Source organism: Schistocerca cancellata, chromosome 6 (assembly GCF_023864275.1).
Source record: "Schistocerca cancellata isolate TAMUIC-IGC-003103 chromosome 6, iqSchCanc2.1, whole genome shotgun sequence".
NCBI lineage: Eukaryota > Metazoa > Arthropoda > Insecta > Orthoptera > Acrididae > Schistocerca > Schistocerca cancellata.
The window spans coordinates 684,656,378-684,683,470 of NC_064631.1; the positions used below are offsets into that span (position 1 = coordinate 684,656,378).

At 40.3% G+C, this 27,093-nt stretch overlaps 1 protein-coding gene across 4 annotated transcripts in view; it reads right to left on the bottom strand.

The window, feature by feature from the left end:
* LOC126190869 (homer protein homolog 2) overlaps positions 1-27,093 on the bottom strand; it is an 864,566-nt gene that overhangs the window by 27,382 nt on the left and 810,091 nt on the right. For all 4 annotated transcript variants that reach the window (XM_049931466.1, XM_049931464.1, XM_049931465.1 and 1 more), the window contains one exon: positions 15,092-15,258. In XM_049931466.1, the coding sequence (XP_049787423.1) occupies positions 15,092-15,258 (167 nt within the window). The remainder of the gene's footprint in view (positions 1-15,091; positions 15,259-27,093) is intronic.

Below are 27,093 nucleotides of genomic sequence, written 5' to 3' on the forward strand. Positions count from 1 at the left end.
TTAAAGGTGCGTAAAGCACGTCGACGAGCACGTAAAGCGTCTCTACATGCTGCGGTCCACCAGGGGACCGGTACGCGACGTGGAGAAGAAGTAGGGTGAGGGATGGAATATTCAGCAGCAGCGAGAATGACTTCCGTGAGGTGTGCGACCTGACGATCGCAGCTTGTGAAGGTTTGATCCTGAAAGGTCGCCCTGGAAGAAAAGAGCCCCCAGTCTGCCTTGGAGATGGTCCAATTAGAGGAGCACGGAGAGGGAGTATGCTGCAGGAGATGGATAACACACGGGAAGTGGTCGCTCGAATATGTATCAGCAAGTGCATACCACTCAAACCGGCGTGCAAGTTGGGCAGTACATATAGAGAGGTCTAAATGGGAATAGGTATGAGATGTGTCCGAAAGAAAAGTAGGGGCGCCAGTATTAAGGCTGGTTGAAAAGGTCTGCTAACAAGGAGCCCCTCGGGCAGGAGGCTGGAGAACCCCAAAGGGGATGGTGGGCATTGAAGTCTCCAGTTAACAAAAACGGTGCAGGTAGCTGAGCAATAAGTTGCATCATGTCTGCCCTGGTAACGGCAGATGACGAGGGAGTGTAAACGGTACAAAAGGAAAACGTAAAAGTGGGGAGAGTAATGCGGATGGCGACTGCCTGCAGGCCGGTGTGCAACGTGATGGGATCGTAGTAAATATCATCCCGGACCAGCAACATAACCCCTCCATGAGCTGGGATTCCTACCATAGGGGGTAGGTCAAAACGCACAGAGGTGTAGTGTGCCAAGGCAATGTGATCGCATGGGCGTAGCTTCGTTTCCTGGAGGGCTACGACGAGCGGACGATGCAAGCGGAGCAGCAACTTCAAGTCCTCTCGGTTGGAGCGAATGCTGCGAATATTCCAGTGAATAAGTGCCATCGTAAGAAAAGGAAGATGAGAGAAGGGGTCACCTCGAAGGCCGCTTAGGGCCTGGCTTCGAGCGAGCACTGCCGCCGCTATCAGTAGGCGGACAGTCATCGTCCATGGGGTCTATAGGGTCATCGGCCATCTCGGGATGATGGCCGGGAGGGGGAGCTTCCTCCGCCGGTGAACGGCCAGATGTACGGCTACCGGCGGTGCGGCCAGGCGAAACGGATGACGGCCTGGGGCGGCAACCGCTGGGTGGCGCAGGAGAAGAGATGCGCCGTGGCGGAGAAGGAGAACTGTGCTTCCTATGCGCCTTTTTGGAAGGACGTTTGGTGGAAGTATCGGTCGAAGGCTGGGAGGTCGAGGGACGGAGGAAGTCTGCACGGGATGGTTCCTTCTTGAAGGACCGTGCATCTGACTTCGGTGTCTTCGACTTAGCAGAAGCTGAGGAAGTGGCTGGTGTCTGTGGTGTGATGGGAGGAAGAGGAGACGTCGACCGCGCGATCTTAGCACTGGCCGAACGGACGACCGTGGTGCTGAAGGTCAGATCGCATGTCTGGGTTGCGACCTCCCGGGTAGTCCGAGGAGAGGCGAGGACAGTACTATATTTCCCCGCTGGGAGCAGCGTGGGCTTCCTACTAGCCAATAGCTTGCGAGCAGCCGAGGTGGACACTTTCTCTTTGACACGCGAATTTCTTGGATGCAACGTTCGTCCTTATAGACAGGACAGTCGCGGGAGGATGCGGCATGGTCACCCTGACAGTTCACACAATGAGGAGACGGAGGTGGACAGTCACCCTCATGGGCATCCCTGCCGCAAGTGACACATTTAGCCGCATTGGAACAAGACTGTCGAGTGTGATTGAAACGCTGACACTGGTAGCAGCGCGTAGGTGTCGGGACATAGGGGCGAACAGAAATAACCTCGTAGCCCGCCTTGATGCGCGATGGCAGCTTAACACTATCGAAGGTCAAGAAGAGTGTCCGGGTCGGTACAAGGTCGTTGTTGACCTTTTTCATGACCCGATGGACAGCCGTCACGCCCTGCTCAGCGAGGAAAGATTGAAGCTCCTCGTCAGTCAATCCGTCGAGGGAGCTAGTATACACTACACCACGAGACGAATTCAAAGTTCGGTGGGCCTCCACCCGGACAGGGAACGTGTACAGGAGGGTGGCCCGAAGCAGTTTTTGTGCCTGAAAGGCATTCTCAGTTTCTAGTAATAAGGTGCCGTTACGCAACCTGGTACAAGATTTGACAGATCCGGCTATGGCATCAACGCCCTTCTGAATAACAAAAGGGCTGACAGAGGGAAAATCCTTTCCGTCCTCAGTGCGAGAAACTACGAGGAACTGTGGGGCAGGCGGTAGTACTTTTGTCACTGTTGGCTGGTCACGTTTCCGTTTTTGGGTCGAAGTCGAAAGCGATGGAGTAGAATCCATTGCGGAGGAATCCCCCATGATTGCCAGCGTCTCCGATGGCGCGCTCCTTCCTTGTGGGGACCCTCTCAGAGGGCACTCCCGCCTTAGGTGAATGTTTACACCTCAGGTCACACCTCCCGAGAAACAGACGGAGGGACCAATCGGCATGGTCAGAAGGTATCAGCTCAGGCAATCACCCCTCCCCGGGCCTGGCCTTTACCAGGGGGTACGCGCGTGCCTTACATGTCTACCCAGGGCGGGGACTTACGCGTTACCCCGTCACCGGCTACGCGTGCGAACGCGTGGGTCGGCCTTCAGACACGCACAGGGAGGAAGGAAGAAGAGGAAAAAGAAGAGAGAGAGGGAGAAAGAGGACAGACTGTCTCAAACGCCTAGGCGGAGACCAGAGAAGGCAAGGAGAAGAAGGCAATGAGAAGGCAAGGAGAAAAAGGCAATGAGAAGGCAAGGAGAAAAAGGCAATGAGAAGGCAAGGAGAAAAAGGCAATGAGAAGGCAAGGAGAAAAAGGCAATGAGAAGGCAAGGAGAAAAAGGCAATGAGAAGGCAAGGAGAAAAAGGCAATGAGAAGGCAAGGAGAAAAAGGCAATGAGAAGGCAAGGAGAAAAAGGCAATGAGAAGGCAAGGAGAAAAAGGCAATGAGAAGGCAAGGAGAAAAGGCAATGAGAAGGCAAGGAGAAAAAGGCAATGAGAAGGCAAGGAGAAAAGGCAATGAGAAGGCAAGGAGAAGTCAAGGGAAAGAGTAAGGAAGACAGTGAGGTGGAGAAGAGCAAAGAAAGGGACCAACAAAAGGAAGGAAGAAACGAGAAGTTTAAAACCAAAAAGACCACGATTATAGGTCGTGAAACCGTCCGTCTCCGGACGCAGGCGCTAACTACCCCCGTGAGGGGGATGGACTCCTTTTAGTCGCCTCTTACGACAGGCAGGAATACCTCGGGCCTATTCTAATCCCCGGACCCGCAGGGGGGTCTTACTGCTTTTGATACCCCACTCCAGATATGTACATAATTATCCAGTTCTTCTTCTCCTTGGCCTTTCTTCTTTGTTTCATAGAGTACGACAACATCCATGTTGAACATGTCAAGTTCTGCAGGGAGTAAATTTATTTTAGTGGAAATACCTTGCACATTCCAGCATCCAAACATAATTTTCCGTTTCTCATTGCCAGTTCGTCGTCCAAAGTTCCAATTTTTCCGAGGCATATTATTAGGTTTTTTAGCATTTTTATGTTTTTATGTGAGTGAGGAGCTGGCCCACTGCACAACCCCCAACCCGGAGGACCAGGTAATTTTTACTCAAAGTTTTCTTCCTTTAGCTTTTGATAAGCCAATATCATACTACAAGGCAGCAGTTGCTAGTTTAGGTCCATCCCGGGTATTTTATTTCCCCGGTACCCACCATATCTGGTGAACATTCCCCTATCCACCACCTGGGGAGGTGCCCGATGGGAGACCAGCAAAATTCCAATAACAGGGCAAGGACAACTTGCAGCATAATTAGGCATTAAAGAATAGGCTTAGCATAATAAATAAAATCCAACTCCCTGATGACAGAAGACATGAGGCATATATATTAAATTCAAATTACTGACAGAAAAATCAATTATTTTTTTCCTAACAATAGCTAAAAAAAAAAAAAAAGATCTACCAAAGATCGATCTATTATATTTGCTCAGACATTGCACACTCTACCACCAGGCACCAGTTTTGTAATACCATCTATTAGAAGTACAGGCTGATTATAACTAAAGTTAAACTTTCAAAATGCTGTAGAAATAACACCACTGGTTAGAACGATGTGAAATGGCAATGGAATATTATCGGAGAAGAGGGAAAACATGTGGCAGAAGAAGGGGGGGGGGGGGGGGGGGGGGGGAAATTAATAAAGATAGTGCGAAAATTGATGGTGCAGTACGTATCAGAATACATACATGAAAACACTTGCCATGCGCACGACCCATTGAAGTTGGTATAAAAACACCAGATACACGGCTTTTCGTCCTTTCACATCTGCGACATTAGCCATAACTGTCTCAATGCAGGATCATGCTCTGCTTGAAAAGCTGCATTACAAGAATGATGACTGTGCACACGTCGCTCTGCAGAAGTTCTGGACACTGAAGGGTTTGAAAAAAGGTGTTGGTCTGATGACTACCATGGGTCTGGAGAAAATGATTTGGAAATTAGAAAAAACGGGTTCTTTTGGTGGGCAAACTGGTGGAGGGAGGAAACAAATTGATTTGACATCAGTGGACGCAGTGGCTACAGAAATGCAGCAGGAGATAAATGGTGGTATGCAAACGTGTAGTGCACAGAGAATTGCCCAAACATTGGACATACTCATGAGCAAGGTGCGTAAAATTCAATGAAACATCCGTCTTTGCTATCCATTCGAAATTACCCATGTGCACGAGTTGCTTTCTGTTGACCTGCCAGCAAGAGAGACCTTTGCTTTAGAATTTCTTGCTCACATGGAAGTGGACAATGATTGGCCGTGGAAGATTTTGTAGACAGAAGGAGCCCACTTCCATCTGACAGGACATGTCAATACACAGAATTGTCGAATATGGGCAACGGAAAATCCATACGCAAATCAATCAGTACCACTTCATCCTGAACAGGTCATTGTGTGGTGCGGGTTTACGGCATCATTTACCGTATGGCCATATCTTTTCGAACAGATAGGTGCTTCTGGTCCTGTTACTTGTTCCGTCACTGGTAAGTGCTATGAGGGTCTTTTGTGCAACCATGTCATTCCAGCTCTCCAACAGCATGGATGTGTGGATGGGATCATTTTTATGCAAGATGACGCATGTCCGCACACTGCAAATACAGTTAATTTCGGAAATAACAGAATTATTAACTGCCATTTCTCTACAGCCTGGCCCCAATCACCTGATCTTAATCCGTGTGACTTCTGGCTGTGGGACTATCTGAAAGATGTTGTGTTCAGTGTTCCGATTGCAAACTTAGCTGCATTGAAGGCACACATTGAGCAACACATTCTGAATGTGACCCCAGAAACACTTCGATTAGTTGTGGAACATGCTGTTTCTCAATTTCAACTTGTAACAGAAAATGGTGGACAGCATATTGAACATGTTTTGTGCCAGTCACACAAAAATTAACAATCCAGTTTGAGTTTGGTTGATAATTTTTATGCAGTTTTTGGCCTCAGGACAATTAATAACCAGTTTTTCCCATCCAATGTGTAATTACCTTGCCATGGTGGATGGGCTACGTAACTAACCATATCACACCTGTACACCCATGCACACTGAGTAGTACAGTTTTTTTAACGTCAAACGTACACCTTAGGCATTGTTGTATGTTTCATTTGTCATTTGTAGTGGACCACTATTAAATTACAATGCTTACAGCACTGTCTATTGCTACATTTTGTAACTATTTATTTTTCTTCTGCCATACATTTGCCCCTTCTCCAATAACATACCATTGGAATTTTATGTCATTCTGACAAGTGGTGTTATTTCTACAGCAGTTTGAAAGTTTAACTTTAATTATAATCACCCTGTATCATGAAAACCATTTTAAGTCACCAAAAAGGAGTCACTCCTGGCTATGATGGTATTCCAACTAAAGTACTAAAATCTTGTGCTGACGTTGTAGCATCAGCTTTGAGTTACCTTTGAAACCAGTGAAAGGGTATTTCCTGAAAGACTGAAGAAGGTATTCATAACATTTGTCGAAATAGTGGTAAGTAAGTAACTGACCTATAATTATAGACCATATCTTTCCCATATTCCTCAATATCTTTGAGATGGTAGCTTATAACAGAATAAACAATATTGAAGCATCTCTGTGCAAGCAACCTTTTAACATTTGTTTGAATGATATTTTCACCATTTTACTGTACAACTTCTTTGTTCTATACTACTATCATGACTTTGGCGTTACGCCATTATGAAGTACAACAATGGTGGTTATAATTAGACTTTACTACATTAAGTCATTGTCAAGCTCTAATATAAACTGGTAGATCTTGATGAGGACTTTGCTTCACAGAGTCTAATTACACCCAGAAGTTGCACAGTCAAATGATGGAAATATCATTCAAACATTATTATATGATTGTGGCCTAAAAATATGAAAAGATTATCAACCTCTTAACAAGTGCTGAGTTTAGCTTCTGTAAGGGTTTCTCTACTCAGAGAGCTCACAAACTTAATTCTAGTAGACCTAAACATAGCATTTTATGTAATCATGCTGAAATATTTGATTGTGCAGATCATAAAATTCTGCCAGGGAAATCAAAATGGTATAGCATAAAATAACTTTCCCTTGATGGATGGAGTCATATCTTGAGAATACAAAACAGACGGTCATATTAGCAAATTATACAACAGGAATAAGACTAAATTTGGAGTGGGGAAAAACAAAATACAATGACTTCCCTTTTTAACCTCCCCAAGCGTCCATCTCTCTCTCTCTCTCTCTCTCTCTTTGCCTCCTGTAGCTAAGCACTGACCAGCAATTCTGTCACAATATTATAATATACCAGATGGTTATAGTTAAACGTTCACTATTTAACATGTTATAACATGGAAACTAATTACCATACGAGTACCAAACTTTGATAGACTTAATGCTGTGCATGACTTCCATGTGACCATCCAATTACAACTATGGCGACCAGGTATCATGATCAGTCATCATGATTCACAGTCTCACACATCTGACCAATCACAGTGCACTTTTTGACGTGTCAACATCAACTTGAACAAAAGGAGCACAGCATTATTGGTGAAGCTGTATCATCAAATCAACAGTAATGCTGCAGCTGCACTTCGAGAATTTCACTGTCTGAAAGGATTATGGAAGGGTCCTCTTTTTCTGCCTGCTGTGCAAAGCATCAAGAAGACATTCACATCAACTGAAGAACTCGGTGTCGCTCCGGGAAGAGGCTGACAACTGGCTGCACCACAGGTGGTTGATGAAATCACTGTTACTATGGCAGACAATGCTGCACTCAATTCCCAATCGTCAGGCAGAGCACGTTCTGCGTCACGAAAATTGAACATCCTGTGGTTCACTGTCAGAAGGTGCTTCGAACCATTCTCAAATGGTATCTGTACAAGACCCATACCGTACAGTAACTTGCACCACAGGACATACAATGCCATGTTGACTTCGCTCTCCATTTTCTCGCAAGGACTGAAGTTGACAAGGCTGGCCCTGGACCATACTTTGGACAGAAGAAGCTCACTTTTCTCTTACGGGTGAGGTGAACATACAGAATTGCTGAGTGTGGGGATCTTCACCTCCAGTCACTGTGAATGAAGTTCCTCTGTATGGTGAACATGTTACCATATGGTGTGGCTTCACGGCCATGTTCATCATGGGCCCATTCTTTTTTGAATGGGTTAGCACTCAAGGACCAAAGATGTACAGTGTGAATGGGCAGTGTTATTGTGATGTGCTTCACCACCATGTCATACCTGCCCTACAGGAGAGAGTGATGCTAAACTCAACAGTTTTCATGCAAGATGGGGTCACATCACACATGCTCGTGAATTTCACCTGCTTCTCGCAAACACATTTGGAAATGATCGAATTATCAGCCGACTGTCTCCAAATGCTTGACTGTCATGATCACCTGATCTCACTCCGTGTGATTTCTGGTTGCAGAGCTACCTGAAGGAAAGTATTTACCAGGGGAACATTCACAGATGTGCTCATCTGAAGCAGCATATCGAGAGAGGTAACCAGCATACCTACAGACATACTTCGTTCCGCTGTACAAAATACAATCCTGCTCTTTCAGACTCTTCTGGACTCTGATGGGCACCACATTGAACATCTTTTGTAGCAGTAATGGTATCAGTATGTAATGGTATGATGTGCCATGTCGTCGTTGTTGTTGTTTTCAGTCCTGAGACTGGTTCGATGCAGCTCTCCATGCTACTCTATGCTGTGTAAGCTTCTTCATCTCCCAGTACCTACTGCAGCCTACATCCTTCTGAATCTGCATAGTGCATTCATCTCTTGGTCTCCCTCTACGATTTTTACCCTCCACGCTGCCCTCCAATACCAAATTGGTGATCCCTGGATGCCTCAGAACATGTCCTACCAACCGACCCCTTCTTCTAGTCAAGTTGTGCCACAAACTCCTCTTCTCCCCAATTCTATTCAATAGCTCCTCACCAGTGATGTGATCTACCCATCTAATCTTCAGCATTCTTCTGTAGCACCACATTTCGAAAGCTTCTATTCTCTTCTTGTCCAAACTATTTATCGTCCATGTTTCAATTCCATACATGGCTAAACTAGATACAAATACTTTCAGAAATGACTTCCTTACACTTAAATCTATACTCAATGTTAACAAATTTCTCTTCTTCACAAACACTTTCCTTGCCACTACATAGTCTACATTTTATATCCACTCTACTTCGACCATCATCAGTTATTTTGCTCCCCAAATAGCAAAACTCATTTACTACTTTAAGTGTCTCATTTCCTAATCTAATTCCCTCAGCATCACCCAACTTAATTCGACTACATTCCATTATCCTCGTTTTGCTTCTGCTAATGTTCATCTTATATCCTCCTTTCAAGACACTGTCCATTCCGTTCAACTGCTCTCCCAAGTCCTTTGCTGTCTCTGACAGAATTACAATGTCATTGGTAAACCTAAAAGTTTTTATTTCTTCTCCATGGATTTTAATACCTACTCCGAAATTTGCTTTTGTTTCCTTTACTGCTTGCTCAATATACAGATTGAATAGCATCGGGGTACAACCCCGTCTCATTCCCTTCCCCACCACTGCTTCCCTTTCATGTCCCTCGACTCTTATAACTGCCATCTGGTTTCTGTACAAATTGTAAATAGCCTTTTGCTCCCTGTATTTTACCCCTGCCACCTTCAGAATTTGAAAGAGAGTATTCCAGTCAACATTGACAAAAGCTTTCTCGAAGTCTACAAGTGCTAGAAACGTAGGTTTGCCTTTCCTTAATCTTTCTTCTAAGATAAGTTGTAGGGTCAGTATTGCCTCACGTGTTACAACATTTCTACGGAATCCAAACTGATCTTCTCCGAGGTCGGCTTCTACAAGTTTTTCCATTCGTCTGTAAAGAATTCGCGTTAGTATTTTGCAGCTGTGCCATAGCAGCACATTGAAGTGTTTCAATTGAATTGATTCTGCATTATTTCTCTTCCCCGTGTCCTTGACATTAATGCTACCAAGTTTGGTACTCTTACAGTAATTAGTTTCCGTGTTATAATGTGTTAAATAGGGAAAGTTTAATTATAACAACCCAGTATATGCTCCCTAACGGTATTGGCGGTTAGTAACAAAATTAGATTTAAGATGAACTGTGCAATTCGCAATCACAGTACCAGAACTAGAAAATAATTTCGACATAGATTATGCATCCCTCTTTAGGGTTCAAATTGAAAATCCCCAGATATTCAGAAATGAAGATAATAATGCCTGATTAGCCACTCCTCCTCCAATTTATCAGGATCTTTATTCAGAAGGATATAAATTCCGCACCACTCTTAATGTTTGTTTTAAGTAGATCTGGACTGTGTCGGTACACAGACAATTAATACTGGTCTGTGTAAAAAGCACATAGAATGTTTGAAATAGCAGATAAAATCAGCAGCTAAGTAAGAGAGCATGAGTGGTGGTATTTTGCAGAGTGGCTGTTTTTCTCCTACTACACATATGAGGTATGATCAAAAAGCAACAGGAATTTTTGTTTTCCTAAAAGCATCTTTATTTACACATCAACATCACCTTCATCCCTTTCAAAATACCCTTCAGATACAACAACACACTTGTGCCAGCATATTTTTCACAAAAAATTTAATGCAGATTCTTTGATCCATCATTTTTGAAAGTAAAAATTCACCGAGCTGAAAACACACATAATCTTTTCGACTGTCACCAATAAAGCAAATTTCTGAAACACACAAAAATGCAAACATGCATCAGGATCGAAACTTCAGTACATGTGGAAGGTCATATGCATACAACTCACAGAAGTCACTACGACAGCAGCCTACTTTACAAATCTCTTCACTGGGCTGTCTGCTATTGGGCACAGCGGATGATTTGTCTACATGTTCTGATGTGCCTGCCTCCTTGTTGTGCACACTCTACTTTTGCTACAGTGCATATAACGATTTGAAACTTGGAGAGATGCCCTATCCATTGATATGCATCATTTTTCTTCACATCTTGTAGGTTTCACACAATTGTTTTCTGAAGCATTGGTGGTAATTAACAATAATCCTATATGAAGTAAGCTAGAAATTATACCATTATCATCTGTGTGAGTAGATCAGCCCTAGTTAAAAACTGTTTTTACTATACTTCATAGACATAGCCAGCAGCGATTGCTTCTAACTTTTAATGAATACCTTGACCCATTCCATTTCCCTGAATGCTCTCCTTCATAATGGGTTTAATGGAACATGCTGTGTGAATGAATGAATAAATGTAGTCTCACAACAATAAAATTCAAAAATGTTGTCTTTCCTCCTTTCTGATTACTGTTTACTCTCTGTAATGTCCATTATTGTGGACTGGCTGTACACTTCTGTTACAATCATCTTTTAATGAATCTGCTTGCTACTGATGGAAACAAAAGTAGCATCTGCTCTTCCCTATTTTCCGTTGCTAATTTTTAAAGGATGTTTACCTAATTAAACCGGTATTCTCCATAAAACAAAACTTCTCACAGCACTGAACAGAGTGCTTTATGATACTGTTGTTAATTAAATATATCATGTTTATTAGCTGTTTCCTGAGAGCTATATGTTCATATGGATAGATTGGTCAGTTTGTGGAGCAAAACAGGCCCATTCTTGAAATTTATCGTAGCACCAATGCAACAAAAGGGTACCATTAAAAAGATAAAGATGGACTGCCTCCACATCCATTTGGGAGACATTATTAGCATTTTCTTTTTCATGTAAAAATCAAAGATGATAAAAGGAGGAAATGTGAGACTGCAGCAAACAGGACATTTCTTTCAGAAGCCAGAGTCAAATAATTGATACTGGCAGTAATGCACAAAAGAAATGCACACAACGTAATAGGATTCACACTGATACAATCTATAGTGGATAATTTGATAAGGTATGATAGAAACAAACACTTGACTCTTACATTACAGCTGCTTGGGTCTGAGCAACAGATTAGCACAAAAGGAAAGATTTGGCAAAAACAGTTGTGGACTGAGAATGGTACAAAGCGAAAAGGAACAAGGAAAAATGAAAATGACAAAATTGATAAATGTTAATTTATATGAAGCTTAGGTGATCCCAGTGGGTCATGTGGTCCTGCCTTCTGGGGATTTTAAAGTTCTGTCACCTACCAAGCTTGGCACTCTCTGTCTAAGTGATGCTCCCTAGTGACCTGTTTTCATGACCTGGGGCTCACAGCGGTCAGAGATGTAGTCTCTTCTCTCATGATGCACAGTAAAATAGAACTAATGAGCACTATGCGCCATCTCTAGCAGTTGTGGTGAAAGGTGTTTCCCTCATTGAATAGCAGAGATGAACATAAATGTTGCGATAGGTTCTCATCCAGCTGTCATGTGCAGCACAGTGGAGTTGCATAGTATTTAGTATTCTCCTAAGTAGCTGAAGTTCTTTGAGTATTTTCCTCAGCTATCTGATAGAGTTGTTAACTTCTGCCAGCTATGGTTGGAGTTGATTTCGTGTACTATGGACCAGCAAGTTGCTGTCTCTGTGGTTTCTCATTGTGTTGCATGAGCATGTGTGATTGGGTCAGACATGTATTACACATTCAGAAATCGATTTTGGCTCACTCCAGAATGTTCCCATAATGAAGGGTTGCTGGTGATCGGGGTTACATACATTATCTTTTCATAGGAGAACCATATGACAGGTTATTTATTCGTATTTGTCGGTCTAACATTTTGCGCCAGTGAGCATGTGTGTTTTTGATTATATGGGAAATTGGTTCTGGCTCACTTTGAGAGATTTTGAAAGTGCTGTGTGTCTGCTAATGGGGCCATTTACATTCTCTGTGCATGCAAAATGTGCAAAAGAACAAGGACCAATAGTTTATTTGTCTGATGCTTTGTACCATCAACTGTCAGTTGAGATACTTGAGTAGTGGAATTGATTACATTCCTGTATCAGTTTCATATCTCAAAGATTGCACCATTTGCATAGTGAGTTCAGTGATGCAGAACAAAATCTGCAGGGAGTTATATGCAGTGCAGTGTGCTCCTGCAAGTGGAAGTGTTTTTGATATGTTTCTCTCAGCTGTCACATGATTTGGTAACTCACATGTGAATCGTGACAATATTAACTTGCATCAGTCATTTTCTATTAGCAGCAGTTTAGTGTTGTTTCCTGCTATGGACATTGACAAGCTGATCTCAGAGTGGTTCTGTGTCGAGTTTGGTGAGTGCATCTGTTCCCAGTCAGTCACGTAACACATCTCACATCTTGGAAAATTTGTTTTGGTTTAAGCGAGTGTTTCCACAATGATGCATGCTTTGTGATTTGGGTTGCATCTTGATTTATCCTCATTTGCAAACTGAGCAGAAGATAAGTTTCTCATAGTTTGACTGACTGTTGTTTTGTACTACCTTTTGTTTTCAAATCATTGACTGTGTGGAATCTGACGGAAACCTTGTGTCAATTCCCTGTATCTGTGATTGCACGATACGGTTAGTGAGTTTACAGATGGGAGAAAAATTAGTTTTGCACATCAGTCAGGATGAAATGACTGGTAAATCTTGCTTGTGTACTGTATGGAATCTTGACCAGCTATAGCTGAATATGGCTGTCATAATGGAGACCAGCTGGGCCACTGCTGTTTGAACTGTTACTTGGTTGGGCATGTCCCAGTTTGGGTTGTGGTTTGAAAGAGCCTTATCTAACAGAGCATGAAATTTACCTGGTCGTATTTTACTAATTTGTCTTAATCTTGTTGGTTGTCTGTGTACTGCATGAACATGTACAGATCTAAATATGTTGTTGCTATGATCTGCTCAGGTTGCTTTCGTACTCTTGTTGTGTGTTCCGCATTCTCTGTGTATTCAACACATGTCTGCCTGTCACTTCTGAGTTGTCGCATTGTGCCTTGCATTTTCTCATTGAGTATTTTAGTTTTCTAATCTTAGTGTCTGTGCTGAAAGCACATCTGCATGTGTATCTTAAGTGGTTGTTTGTGTTGATTGGTTTCTGGTTTGAGTTGATTACTGTTAACTGGTGCTTCCTCTGTCAGCAGCAAAACTCTACAGCAAGAGCTGTTCTAATTCTAGGAGTGATAAGTAAGTGTAGGGCGTTGATGTGCAGGTCATTTATGTGCATGGCATTTATGTGCATGAAGGCTACTGCCATGTGCTTGTGTTCTACTGTCAGTATCGACCAGCCTATGTTTGTCCAGTTATAAAGGAGCTAAGTCCCCAATGTAAAATGAAATTCTAGATTAAGCTACAGCTAATGCCATTTACCGTAAGTGGGTTATCACCCAATAGTTGTGTAAATTCATTTGATAAATGGCTACTACCTTACTTTTAAGTGACATGTTGCCATTAAAGTTACTGAAAAGTGAATGAGCACTCTGGGCTAAGTAGCAGCTTGGTTGTAGCTTAGCGATTATCTGCCACTGTTTTTACTAATATGTAGCAACCATTATTACTAACCAAGTACATGGTAATGTGTATGTTGTGTAGCTAACTACTCTGGCATGAATGTTTGTCAATCATTAGTTGTTGTTGACTTCACATTTAATATTTACTGACATCAGGATTTTATTATTTGGAGCCTTTATTTAACTGTGTGCATTTTTCTCAAGTCTTAATTGAATGTTTTTATTTGGTATATGTTTTAAATGTTGTCAGCTACTGGTGCTATTAGCATTTATTTAGAATATGCTTGCATATAATAAGCAGGCACACTGGATTTCCTTTTCATTTACAAATTATCACTTGACAATGTCAGAAGCTAACACACGTCAAGTTACATTTGAAAGCTTTTATTTGAAGTATCTATGGCTATTTGATTACCATTGAAGTGGAAATTAACATAATGGAGAAAGCTGCCTACTGCTTGCTCGTCTGTAGTGGGTTGTAACTAACATATGACAAATTACATTACTTTTGATATTACCATGCTATAAGTTAAGGTTTACAGCCAGTCATATTTCATTGTTATCTTTCTTTAGCTAAGCTTAAATGAGACAGTGTTGGCCACCCAGTAGTGGTGGATAAACAGGATGACTTCTCAAATATACAGCACATGAGAGAAAGAAACCAGCTGATGTCACTTTTCTTTCCGCCTCCTTTTGCCCTTAACTTGCATTTTTATTTTTATCTATTTTTATCACCCTGTCCCCTCTTCCCATCACCATATTCTTATCACATCCTTTTTGTTTTGCATTCACTTTTCTTTTCTTTGCATTCATGCACTGCATTTCTTCATTATTATTTAAATATTTTTTTCATACTTGTTATCCTAATCTGGCTTCTGAACTGCATACAACTCAACTCACTACGAGGAATCTGGAATCTGTACCTGGATCAATAGCCCTCTATTGCTATTCTTTTCCTACACCCTGCATTACTCTTCGTCCAAGCTTTGCAATGACTTTTCTTCTCCTTCACAGCACATGTGCATATACTTTTTCCTTCTTCCTCCTTTAAGCAAAAACTGTCACAGCTGATACAAAGATACTCCTCATCATCAGATATGCTGTATATTTGGACCTAAATTAAACATCTGTATCATACACGCATATTACGATAAAATTACCTTGATACGTTCGTCCTGGGAGCGTGACTGTTGGTCAGGTGCAGCCTGCTGCTTTCCGAGGCGCTTCACTTCATCATCTTTCACTTTCAACTCATGTTCCAAGGTCTCCACTCGTTGCCTTAGAGCTTGTAGTTCTTTTCGCAGTTCTGCTGCAGCATCAGCATTTCCTGTTTGCAAAAATGTATCTTAGTCAACCAAAACTTACTTAGTATCATATCATTACCAAAAAGAACAAATGAATTCTCTATGATACAAAAAATATGTGGTCACCATTAGGAATCAATGCACAATAAAACTAGTCTGCAAAGATTGATGAAAAAATATTTTTGGACAACATTATTAATGACACTATCTAATAGACTTCCTACACAGATTGTAAGACATTCATTATGTGCTGTTTCCTGCACAATTTAACAATGTTTATCCTGTTTAATGAAGCAGGAAATAGAACAGACGAAAGACAGAAAAACAAAAAGTGCCATTTTATTTGTGGTGTTGAAAATTTCAAGATTAGAAAATACAGGCACACCGCAGAAACAAGTATAAAAAACTGATAAAACTACAGAAGACAACAATTCAACACATTACAAGTTTGTGCCAAGCCAGTCCTGTAAAGAAGCATTCATATAATTACATTTACAAACTGTTCCTTATACACAATGTTATCTGGTACTTGGAAAAACTGATTCATTTAAGTGAGAATAATCCAGCACATTCTGGAAGTAGTATCTACAAAAATACTGAAAAGTAGCATAAAAACGAGAGGAATGAAATCATTATTTAGGAATAAAGTATGATGTTACCTTGATTTAAACGCATATATTTTAAAAGACTGTGTAGGTGCTAGACAAAAACTGAAATGTGTAATCATAAATCTAACCAAGCTATTCAATAAATTATTATCAAGATAATTTCTGCTGCTATCTTTTGTCTGTATCAAGTACTTCTGGAAAAATGATGACCTGCCAGGACGAACATTAGCAATGGTAAGGTTCAAATGTTTTAGGTGGCAGACTTCTGTTGATTCACCTAAAATAAACTTTAGTGCAGGTATTTTATTTTGGACTATATAGAAGGTGGTCAGAAACAGTCTGAAAAGCTTGTAAGGGTGTTGCAGGCTACATTGTGCTGAGAAATAATTGTTAAGAAAAAAAATTGATAGATTTTGCTGTTTCCAATTTAAATAGTATTGAAGTAGCCAATCAGGCCACTGTGTGTGCACATTCAAGTGGCCCACCAGATACAAAGTATCAGTTATTCTCATAGCATAGACAATAGTGCACGAGACTACTCAGACTTTGGCTTGGGTTCTATCATTTACTACTCTCATATGTCCAATTTTTGTATCATACTCTTGTTCAATTTTAGGAAAGCAAATGATGAACATGTTTGGCAACACCGACTCTGGCAGGCCACTTGAATTTGCATGTGTAACAGCCTATTGGCTAACTTCAATGCTAATTAACCTCTGCAATACCCTTACAAGCTTTTCAAACTGTTTCTGACCATCCCGTATACCATTATTTGCAGATTTCACTTATTACAATATAGTACTGACAGTTAAAGTTGTGAAATGATATCAACATGTGATGAAAACTAATCAGCACCACAGTATAAACTATATTTATTTCGAAAACTCACACTGAGTACAGTTTACCAAACTGCTGCATCAAGAACATATCCGAGTGCTCCCTCATCCAGTCTGATGACGAGCTGTTTTGTGGACTGTCTGTCATCACAAATTCATCTCTTAAATTTATTTCCACATCTCTCATCAATACAACACATCAATCCGCAATCTGGTATGCCATTATTTAGAGCTGTGACATCTGCTGGAGCACTGCACACATTTGTCACAATGTGAGATTAAGACTTAACAAACTACGTGGTTTCGAAATTGCTGCCACCTATCGTCCCAAAGCATCTACAGACTACAGAAAAAAAGACTTGTGCCAGGCAACCCGTCTACCCGACAGGAGGCCCTAGCCACACGACATTTCATTTCATCAGGCTTATGCATATGATCTAGGGATATTTATTACAGGTACCCAATACTTGAACAAGTTAAAGTAAGATTTAAATTGATATCAAAGACCATCAGTTTCAGCAAAGCTTACAAACATTCCAGCATTTCATAATGAGCAAGGAAAAAAAGTTAAAGTTGTATATAGACAGATCGGCTGATACATAGTTATCTACAGAGAGACAGAAAGGCTGGCCAATCAGTATGTTCAGGATGTGCTCAGTAAAATAAGGATGTCCATTGTCTATGGCATTATTCGTCATATCACTCAACCCATCCCGCATAGCCCTAATAAAGGGAAATTCATGCACATTTCATAAGGCTGACTGCCTCGATAGCTGAGTGGTCAACACGACAGAATGCCATGCAAAGGGGCCCGGGTTCGATTCCCAGCTGGGTTGGAGACTCTTCTCTGCTCAGGGACTGGGTGTTATCTTCGTCATCATCATCATCATATCATCATCATCATCATATCATCATCATCATCATATCATCATCATCATCATCATCATATCATCATATCATCCCCAATGATGAGCAAGTAACTGAAGTGGTATCTACAGACTACAGAAAAAAAGACTTGCGCCAGGCAACCCGTCTACCCGACGGGAGGCCCTAGCCACACGACATTTCATTTCATTTCATCAGGCTTATGCATATGATCTAGGGATATTTATTACAGGTACCCAATACTTGAACAAGTTAAAGTAAGATTTAAATTGATATCAAAGACCATCAGTTTCAGCAACAAACTTTTAAAAAAACTGAGGTCATATCCATAGGGACAAACACAAGACAATTCCAGAAGCCTAGGTTCATAATAAAAGAGAAACATGAAATCCTCTGAGTACTTGTCCAAGCTAGTATTCAACAAATGGCAGCTTACAACTTGTGAACAATTCTACATTCTACCACAGAACTAACTGAAGCAAACACAACATGAAATATAACAGTGACAGAAATGGTAAGAACCGTGCATCATTGAACAACTAAGGTTACAAAAGTCAGTCAAGAACGTTAGGAGAGAGTTTCTGCAACAAAGAGCAGATAAGCAGCTGTCAGCATCTCACTTAAGACAATGAACTGCAAACATTTAGTTAAAGTATGATGGACATAGAGGAATTCTGGGCAAAGGTTGTAGATCATGCTCTTGACACGTATGTCCTTGTCAAGCAGATTAAGGATGGAAAAGACCCACCATGGTTTAGCAACAAAACTTGAAAAATGGTGAGGAAGCAAAGTCTGTTGCACTCTTGGTTCAAAAGAGAATGCACAAATGATGACAGGCAGCAAAGATTACTAGAGATTCATGAATCTGTGAAAAAATCTATGCACAAAGCATACAACAGCTACCTTAGCAAAAGATCTTGCCGAGAAACCAAGAATATTCTGGTCCTATGTAAAACCACTAGGCAGGTCTAAGACTACCATTCAGTCACTCATTGTCTAGTCTGGCACGGCAGTTGAAGACAGAAAAATGATAGCCGAGGTTTTAAATTCCATGTGTTTAAGAAATCATTCTTGTAGAAGAATTGTATGAATATACCATTGTTTGACCATCACAGAGACACACATACGGACGACAGTAATAAGCATCCCTGGCATAGACAAACAGCTGAAATAGTTGAAAACAAGTAAATTGCCAGGTATAGACAGAATTCCAAATCAATTTTACAAAGAATACTCTACAGCACTGACCCCTTACTTAGGTTGCATTTATCAAGAGTTTCTCATCCAGCACAAAGTCCCAAGTGAGTGGTAAAACAGTGCAGGTAACTCCTGTGTATGAAGAGGATACAAGAACGGACCCACAAAATTACAGACCAATATCCTTGCCATTAGTGTGCTGCAGAATTCTAGAACATATTCTGAGTTTGAATATAATACATTTCCTAGAGACTTAAAAGCACGTGTCTACGAATCATCACAGTTTTAGAAAGCATCAGTCATGTGACATTGAGCTTTCTACTTCTCACATGATAAACTGTGAACTATGGATGAAGGACAATAAGCAGATTCCATATTCCTAGATTTCCAAAATGGATCTGACATGGTACCCTGGGTGCAGACTGTTAATGAAGATATGAGCATATTGAATAGGTTCCCAGATAAGACTTCTCACGTAATACAGCCCAGTACATTGTTCTCAACAGCCAGTGTTTATGAGCGACAAGGATACTGTCAGGAGTGTTCCAGGAAAGCGTGATAGGACAGCTATTATTTTCTATATACGTAAATCATCTGAAGGACAGAGTGGGCAGCAATATGTGATTGTTAGATAATGATGCTGTCGTGTATGGGAAGGTGTTGAAGATGAGTGACTACAGGTTGACACAAGATAATTCAGGCAAAATTTCTACTTGGTGTGATGAATGGCAGCTGCCTCTAAATGTAAAAAAAAAGAAAGTTAATGTGGATTAGTAGGAAAAACAAACACATAATAACGGGGTACAGCATTAGTAGTGTCCTGCTCGACACAGTCGTGTCATTTAAATATCTAGACATAACACTACATAGAGATATGAAATGGAACGAGCATTTGAGGAAGACGAATGGGCAACTCTGATTTACTGGCAGAATTTTAGCAAAGTGTGGTTCACCTGTGAAGGTGACGGCATGTAGGTTGTTAGTGCGACCTATTCTTAAGTACTGCTCCAGTGTTTGGGATCTGTACCACATCAGATTAATTGAGGACACCAAAGCAATTCAGAGGCGAGCTGCTACATTTCTTACAGGTAGGTTTCAGCAATATGCAAGTGTTACAGAAATGCTTCAGGAACTCAAATGGAAATGCTTGGAGGGAAAGCAATGTTCCTTTTCAAGAGACACTATTGAGCAAAATTTAGTGAACCGGCATTTGAAGCTGACTGCAGGATGATCCTACAGCTGCCAACATACATTTCACATAAAGACCACAACGATAAGATATGAGAAATTGGAGCTCATTTGGAGGCATATAGACAGTCCCTCGTTCTGTTTGGGAGTGGACAGGAAAGGAAGTGACTAGTAGTGGCATAGGGTTCCCTGCACCACACACCGTACATGGCTTGCAGATTATGTACTTAGATGTAGATGTAGATGTAGATGTGTTGCTTGAAGAAAGGATTCATCTAGTAAGCAAAAGATCTTTTCAGTCTTGTTTGTGTGTTTGTTGACACCTTGATATTCAGTAAGTTGTATCTTTGCTCCTAAATTATTTACATTCTGTCAGAACTTTCTCTAAATAGGTTAATGAGCAGATTTTTACTGTAAAAATCTTGCCCAAAGAACTGTGACAAGCTATAATACGTGCTGTCTCCTTGCCACTATGGCGTGGACAATTATTTAGAGGTGCATATACTGAACAGTACTACTGATCGTAGAGGGGAGGACATTGATACAAATAACTTTGTTGAAAAATAAAGTGGAATTGTCAAAATGTCAAACACAGTACCTCACCAGTATTTCTGATGACATTGACCACAATCCATAGCTAAATAAAATGCACTAAAAGTTTTTTGGGTGATGATATAGCCAGCCAATGGATTATGTCATACCTAACCAAAAGAAGGCAGAAAGTTAAACCCCATAAATCAATCAATATAGTCTGGGTGCGTAATTCTGACAGGAGAGAAATCATATATGGAGGTCCCCCAAGGTTCAATTTAAGGTCCTCTACTGTTTCTCACATATATAAATGATCTTCTGTCTAATATACAAAGGCAGAATTAAGGCACAATGGAATTAAAGATATTAGCTGCCAGTGGGTATTGATTTATATTAATGGTGAAGGTTGAAATATTTGTGTCAGACCATGATTCGAACTCGAGTTTCCTGCTTACTAGGCACATTTGCTGATAACTACGTCATCCACATATACTGGTCACCACAACTGCGTGGACTACCCAAGTATGGATCCCAACAGGCCCAAATTAGTCACTTCTTCTGACATTGTGCCCCTTTTTATTAGCCTCATTACTTATGGCATCTCACTGATTCCCATAAAAGTTCAAGCTTGACATGCATTTACACTGAAGGGATCGTTGCCTTAGTTATATATGGGGTGTCTGGTTTTTCAGATATGTCCAAAAGGACAGACACCTTTTTGATCTTGCAGTGCATACACCTATTAAGCAGGAGACACTGGTTTGAATCCTGGTCTGGCACAAATTTTCAACTTTCCTCATTGATATAAATTAATGCCTACTGGCACCTAATGTCTTTAATTCCTTTGTGTCTTTATTCATAGTGGCTGCAGGATCAAAATGGTGTGTTCGAAAGAACAAACTAGAATTAGTTCTTTTTACAGATGACACTAGTATTGTAATCAAGTCAAATATATGTACAGAAACAGCAGAAATAGTAAACACTGTTCTTGAAAGTATCATTGACTGGTTTTCTGTGAATGGTGTCACCTTCCATTTAAAAAAAAGACACAAAATATTCAGTTCTGCTCATCTAGAGGAACTAAACCAATGATAAGTGTAATACATGATGAGGAAATAAAAAAATTGGGTGGACGCTTCAAAATTCTTAGGTGTCCATATTGATGAGATTTTAAACAGGAGTAAGCACATTTTGGAACACCTAAAACAATTTAGTTCAGTCACATTTGCACTTATAATCACTGCAAATCTTGTGGAGACACAAATCAGTAAACCGACATATTTTGCATACTTTTATTCAACAATGTCATATGGAATAATGTTCTGGGGTAACCTATCTTTAAGAAATAAAATTTTCATTGCTCAAAAATGTGCCATAAGAGTATATGTGGTGCACGCCCATGAACATCTTTTAGACATTTGTTCAAGGAGTTGGCCATTCTGACTATTTCTTAAGAGAATATTTACTCCCCTATGAAGTTTGTTATAAGTAGTTCAATATATCTCAAGAGGAACAATGATGTACATAATTACAATACCAGAAGGAAAAATGGCATTCATTACTCCACATTACAGTTGTCTTTAGCACAAATGGGGAGCACAATCCTGCAACTAAAATTTTTGATAACAAACAAAATAAAATCAAGGAGGAGAGCATTTGCTTGGAATCAGACACAGAATCTGATATTCTGTTCAGTGATATTGAGCATGGAATCAAGAATTTGAAAAAACAACCAAGTCCCAGATGTGACTGTGACGGGAAAGAAAGGCATGTGTGCTTTATATTTAATATGTCATATGATGTAGAAAACTGGTGAGTGGCATAAACACTGGATTACATCTGTTCTAATTCCTCTTCACGAGAAAGGGTCAGTTAGAGACTGCTCCAATTATTAAAGTATTGCATTAATATCACAGAACAGCAAAGTCCTCCTGCAGATAATGAATCAAAATCTAAAGAAATGCCTGCAGGCTCAGATTTTTGCAGAACAAGCAGATTTTGTGATAGGTACAGGTACTCTATAGAGGCAATCATGAATCTGAGGCAGATGATTGAAAAATTTCATTGAGTTCTGTGTCCCTACCTTCATGTGCCTCCTACATTATAAAAAATGTCTTGAACTGTGTCAAGTGGGACAAGCTAGGCACGTTCTCAGTGAGTTTTGGGTTCCAAAACACCAAGTAGCATTACTAAAATTATTTACCATGCGCAAATTACAACCACGAATATGGACAGTGAATATGTGGTGTTCTTCAATGTGACAAATAGAGTAAGACGAAGTTGTAATCTGTCACCTCAACTCTATAACATCCATGCTAGGTATATCATCCAGAGCATACTGGATGGCTGGGATAATGGAATTTCAAATGGCAGTAGAAAAATCAACAATCTACACTTTGCTGATGATACTACCCTAACTGCAGGAAGTGTCACAGAACTTAGTGATCTGTTCTATAAAGTGAAAACTACTAGCTTGAATTTCAGTCTAAAGACAAATTAATGGCCACTAATCGACAATGTTTAGCTCAGATACAATCTATAAGATGCTTAAAGGATCTGGAGCTAATGAATGAGTGTATACATCTAAGATCCCTGACGATGCATGAAAACTTTGATACAGAAATAAAATGATAAATCATCCTTGGCTGAGTCACAGTGATTAACTCATTAAGATCAGGTAGAACTGAGCAATATCCAAAGCAATGAAGTTGCGGTTAAGAGGCTCATTGGTATTCCTGTACAGCTGCAAGACCAGGACCATGAAAGCTAGTGATAAGAGCTGAATTGACGCCTTCAAGATATGGTTTTGGAGGAAGATTTAATGCATTCCATGAAGAAGCAATGCTTTCATTGTAGAAGAATTTAACCTCACAAGAAGTTTATCTTCTCATGATAGTCAAAGTTACTTTTAGTTGTTTGTGCATGTTTTGAGAAGAGATGAATGTAATTTAAAAAAGATCATCCTGCAAGGCAAAACTGAAGACAAGAGACCACAAGGAAGAGCAGCAAGTAGACAACTAGATTAGGCACAGCAGGTTACCTGTCAACCTCTTCACATTACATAAAGAAGAGATGAAGATGACTGTGGATGAAGAATGAGTTACTTAAGAAATAAATGGAGAAATGAGGTCATGACACTCAGTAATCCGTAAAGCAACTAATGATGATGACTTCGGATGCACTCTAAAATCAGATGGAGGAGGCCTCGACCTGATCAAGTGCACTGCTCCGTAAACACACTGGATGTTCAAGATCATAGAAAACAACCCAGCCAGCACAACAGCCTTATTCAACAAACATATACCACAACCCGCAACACCAGTGTTCCACCCACACTCAGCTACAACTAACAATACTCTATCAGAAGAGCTACATAGCCAGAAGTGGCCTCAACTGCAGAGAAAAAGACTACAAAAATACCATTGAGTCAAAGTTTCCTCTGTACCAGTCGAAAATCTTATGGGGTGGTTCTTACCACCAGGAGTTCGCACTACATGGTACAAGGTTGTAAACATGACAATACCAGTGAAAACCTGGCAGGCATACATGTAGTCCAGACGGACACCTGCAACATATGCAGTGAACTAGACAGTCTGGAGCAAAAGATTTTGTGTTGAATAGTCACCATTGTTTGGCAAACTAGTAAACAAATACCCAGCTTGATCAACAGAAGTATGCTGAACAATTTTAACACAACAGCAATCATGGCACCAGATTTTAATGCATTCTCTACACAGCCACCGAGTGGATAGGAGTCCATACAGCACATGCCGTCTTCCTGCTGCCACAAACTGAAAAATTGCAACTTCTAACTTACCTTTGGGACCAACATGAAAAATAAGAAAACACCAACATAAAAGAAACCTTTATGAACTTCCTAATGATATCACTAGGCATAGTCTTCAAAACTGTTGTTATGAATGTCAGCAACCATGCTGGCCAAAAACTATTAAACAACAACAAAAAACTTACAAGCTTCCATAAACTTCAAGACACAGCAACAAAGCACATGATGACCTGCGAAGAAAGCTGCAGTAACCAGATGAATGAGGCATATTTTTACACACAGTCAGCTTCCCAAGAACATGCAACCACAGTAAACTTCCAACTGACAATATCACCAATGGAGGAGGATCCGGAATATGGAGATTTGAAGACCTCTCATGAATGAAATTAAGCTCCAGGTTGAAATATCAAGAATGTAAGGATAAAATGGATTGTTATCTACCGTAAGGATGACATGTTAAGTAGCAGACAACTAAAAGACACTTACACACTAGCTTTCAGCCATAGCCTTAATCAGAAAAAGAAAAAACACACACACATTCACTCACACAAACAAGCACATCACACGCACAAGTGACTGTCATCTCTGACAGCCCCAGTCTGAGCTGCCAGAAATGATGGTCGTATGCATGAGGTGTGCTTGCTTGTGTGAACGAATGTGTGTGTGTTTCTTTTTCTGATGAAGGCTATGGCCAAAAGCTAGTGTGTAAGTGTCTTTTAGTTGTGTCATCCTTAAGATAAGTAGCAATTTATCTTTTCCTTGTGTTGTTAAAATCAATTTTTTTAGTGAATTACTGATTTGTGTATTTACTTTTGTTTCTTTCTTTCAATATTCATCATAGGTGATTACTGTATCAACATGTCCAAGAATTTCCATTGCACACATTTAAAATGTTGAATTAACTATGTAAAGTTCATACTGTAACAATAAAAAATAATTTTGAAAGAAAGTGATGCCCACAGTAACATAATAAAAGTATTCTTGCATTTCTGGAAAAAGGTCCCTTCTTCATGTTGAAGACAGAAACTGATTGGAAGTCAGATCCCTAGTGCCAACAACAAAGACAGGTAGCAGTAATGTAATGTAACTGTTAAACTCACTTTTCGTAACATGTGAGACTGTTTTTAAGTCATTACAGTTTTTAAATACAGCCACTCTGACAAAACAATTAGCAATCAGTGAATTTTCTGCATCTATTGGCTACCCATACATACCATTATGGAAGAATTCATCTGTATGTACTTATGTTTGTTCTTATTTTATGCCTCAGTTAATTAAAATTTCCACCAAGAATGGAATACAAGTAGTGATTAGTTTTCTGTGCACAAAAGTAATGAAAGTGGGCACAATTAATCACAACTTAGTGAAGTTTCATGAGAGAATATTATGAACAATGGAGTGATAAAAAATTTAGTTAGAGAATTTAAAACAGGCATTACTAATAACATTCATCATGAAGTATGAAATGGACAACCATGTGAAGACTCAGTTTGGGAACTTTATGTGGATTTTTTTGTGTCAGTATAACACAGCAAATTCAGAGACATATCATGGCATCTTAATTAAGCTGTACAGACCATTTCAAAAAAATGAGATTGGTAAGTTCAGTAAAGGAATTTTTTTGGTTCCTGGCAATGGTCATACACTTACAGCTCAAAAAACATAAGATCTCACTGTGCAATATGTCCAAGAACAATTCAGTCACACTCCGTACAGTCCCGCTCTACTGCTATGTGAGTACTAGTGTTTCTGCACATAGATCAGATTTAGAATAATAATTTGGAGGAAGAAAGAAATCCCAGAAGAGTAGGGAAAGGGTCAAATGATTCCCATGTTTAAATACAGGCGACAGGAAGGAATATAGTACACAATCTGTGTGGCGAGACTGATTTTATTCCTGACATATATGTGACATCAATGCAGTAACTATGGTGGCAACTTGAATGAACAACTGTAAACAGCAAATGAGCATCCAACCAGTCAGTTGTGAGTAGGCAGTCAAGATGGTGCCGATAGAGAAAGTATGTGTAGGTTCAGCTCCCAGTTATGAAGATAAAAGTAATAGTAATTGTAAATTGTGTATCAGAAAAGTTCGTAAAGGAATTCAGTGTAGAACCTGCAAGTACTGGTTTCATGAAAATTGCTGCGAGATCAACTTAAAACTCGTAACTGATGACTATTTGTGGACCTGTGAGCTGTGCATAGCAGCCGCGTGTGAAAGTAAATTTTCAAACATTATCAAAAATAAGGACGAAATAATCAGAATGCTACAAACCGATACTGAAGTGCTAGAAGTGAAATACGCTGTCCTCCAAAACCGATATACAGCTCTACAAAACACTAGTGCTTTGACATTGTGCATAGATCGGTGTTATGTACATCGTGAAAACGTAACCGTCGACGACGCCACATTTATATACAAGAAAGGAAACCCACAACTGAATAAAGAAACCTCAACAGTGGACAAAGTTCAGTGCTTGATAAACAGTGATAATTCAAATAACAAAAACAGTGCATCTAAAATTGTAGTAGACGGCAACACGTGTACACAAAACACGCGTGGTTGCGTAAGAAAAAGTTCCAATCGCGTACGTAAACAAACACAACGGAAAAATAACGTAAAAATATTTGGAGACAGTCATGCTCGCAATATTTCGACATGCATGTCGAACTCTGCTCAAGATGATTCGTGTATATCAGCAATTGTTAAACCAGGAGCAAAATTCGTTAATGTGGTAGAAGACATACACACAGAATGTGCTAAATTCATGGAAAAAGACTGTGTTGCGATAATCGCAGGAGCAAACGATGTTTATTGCAACGAGG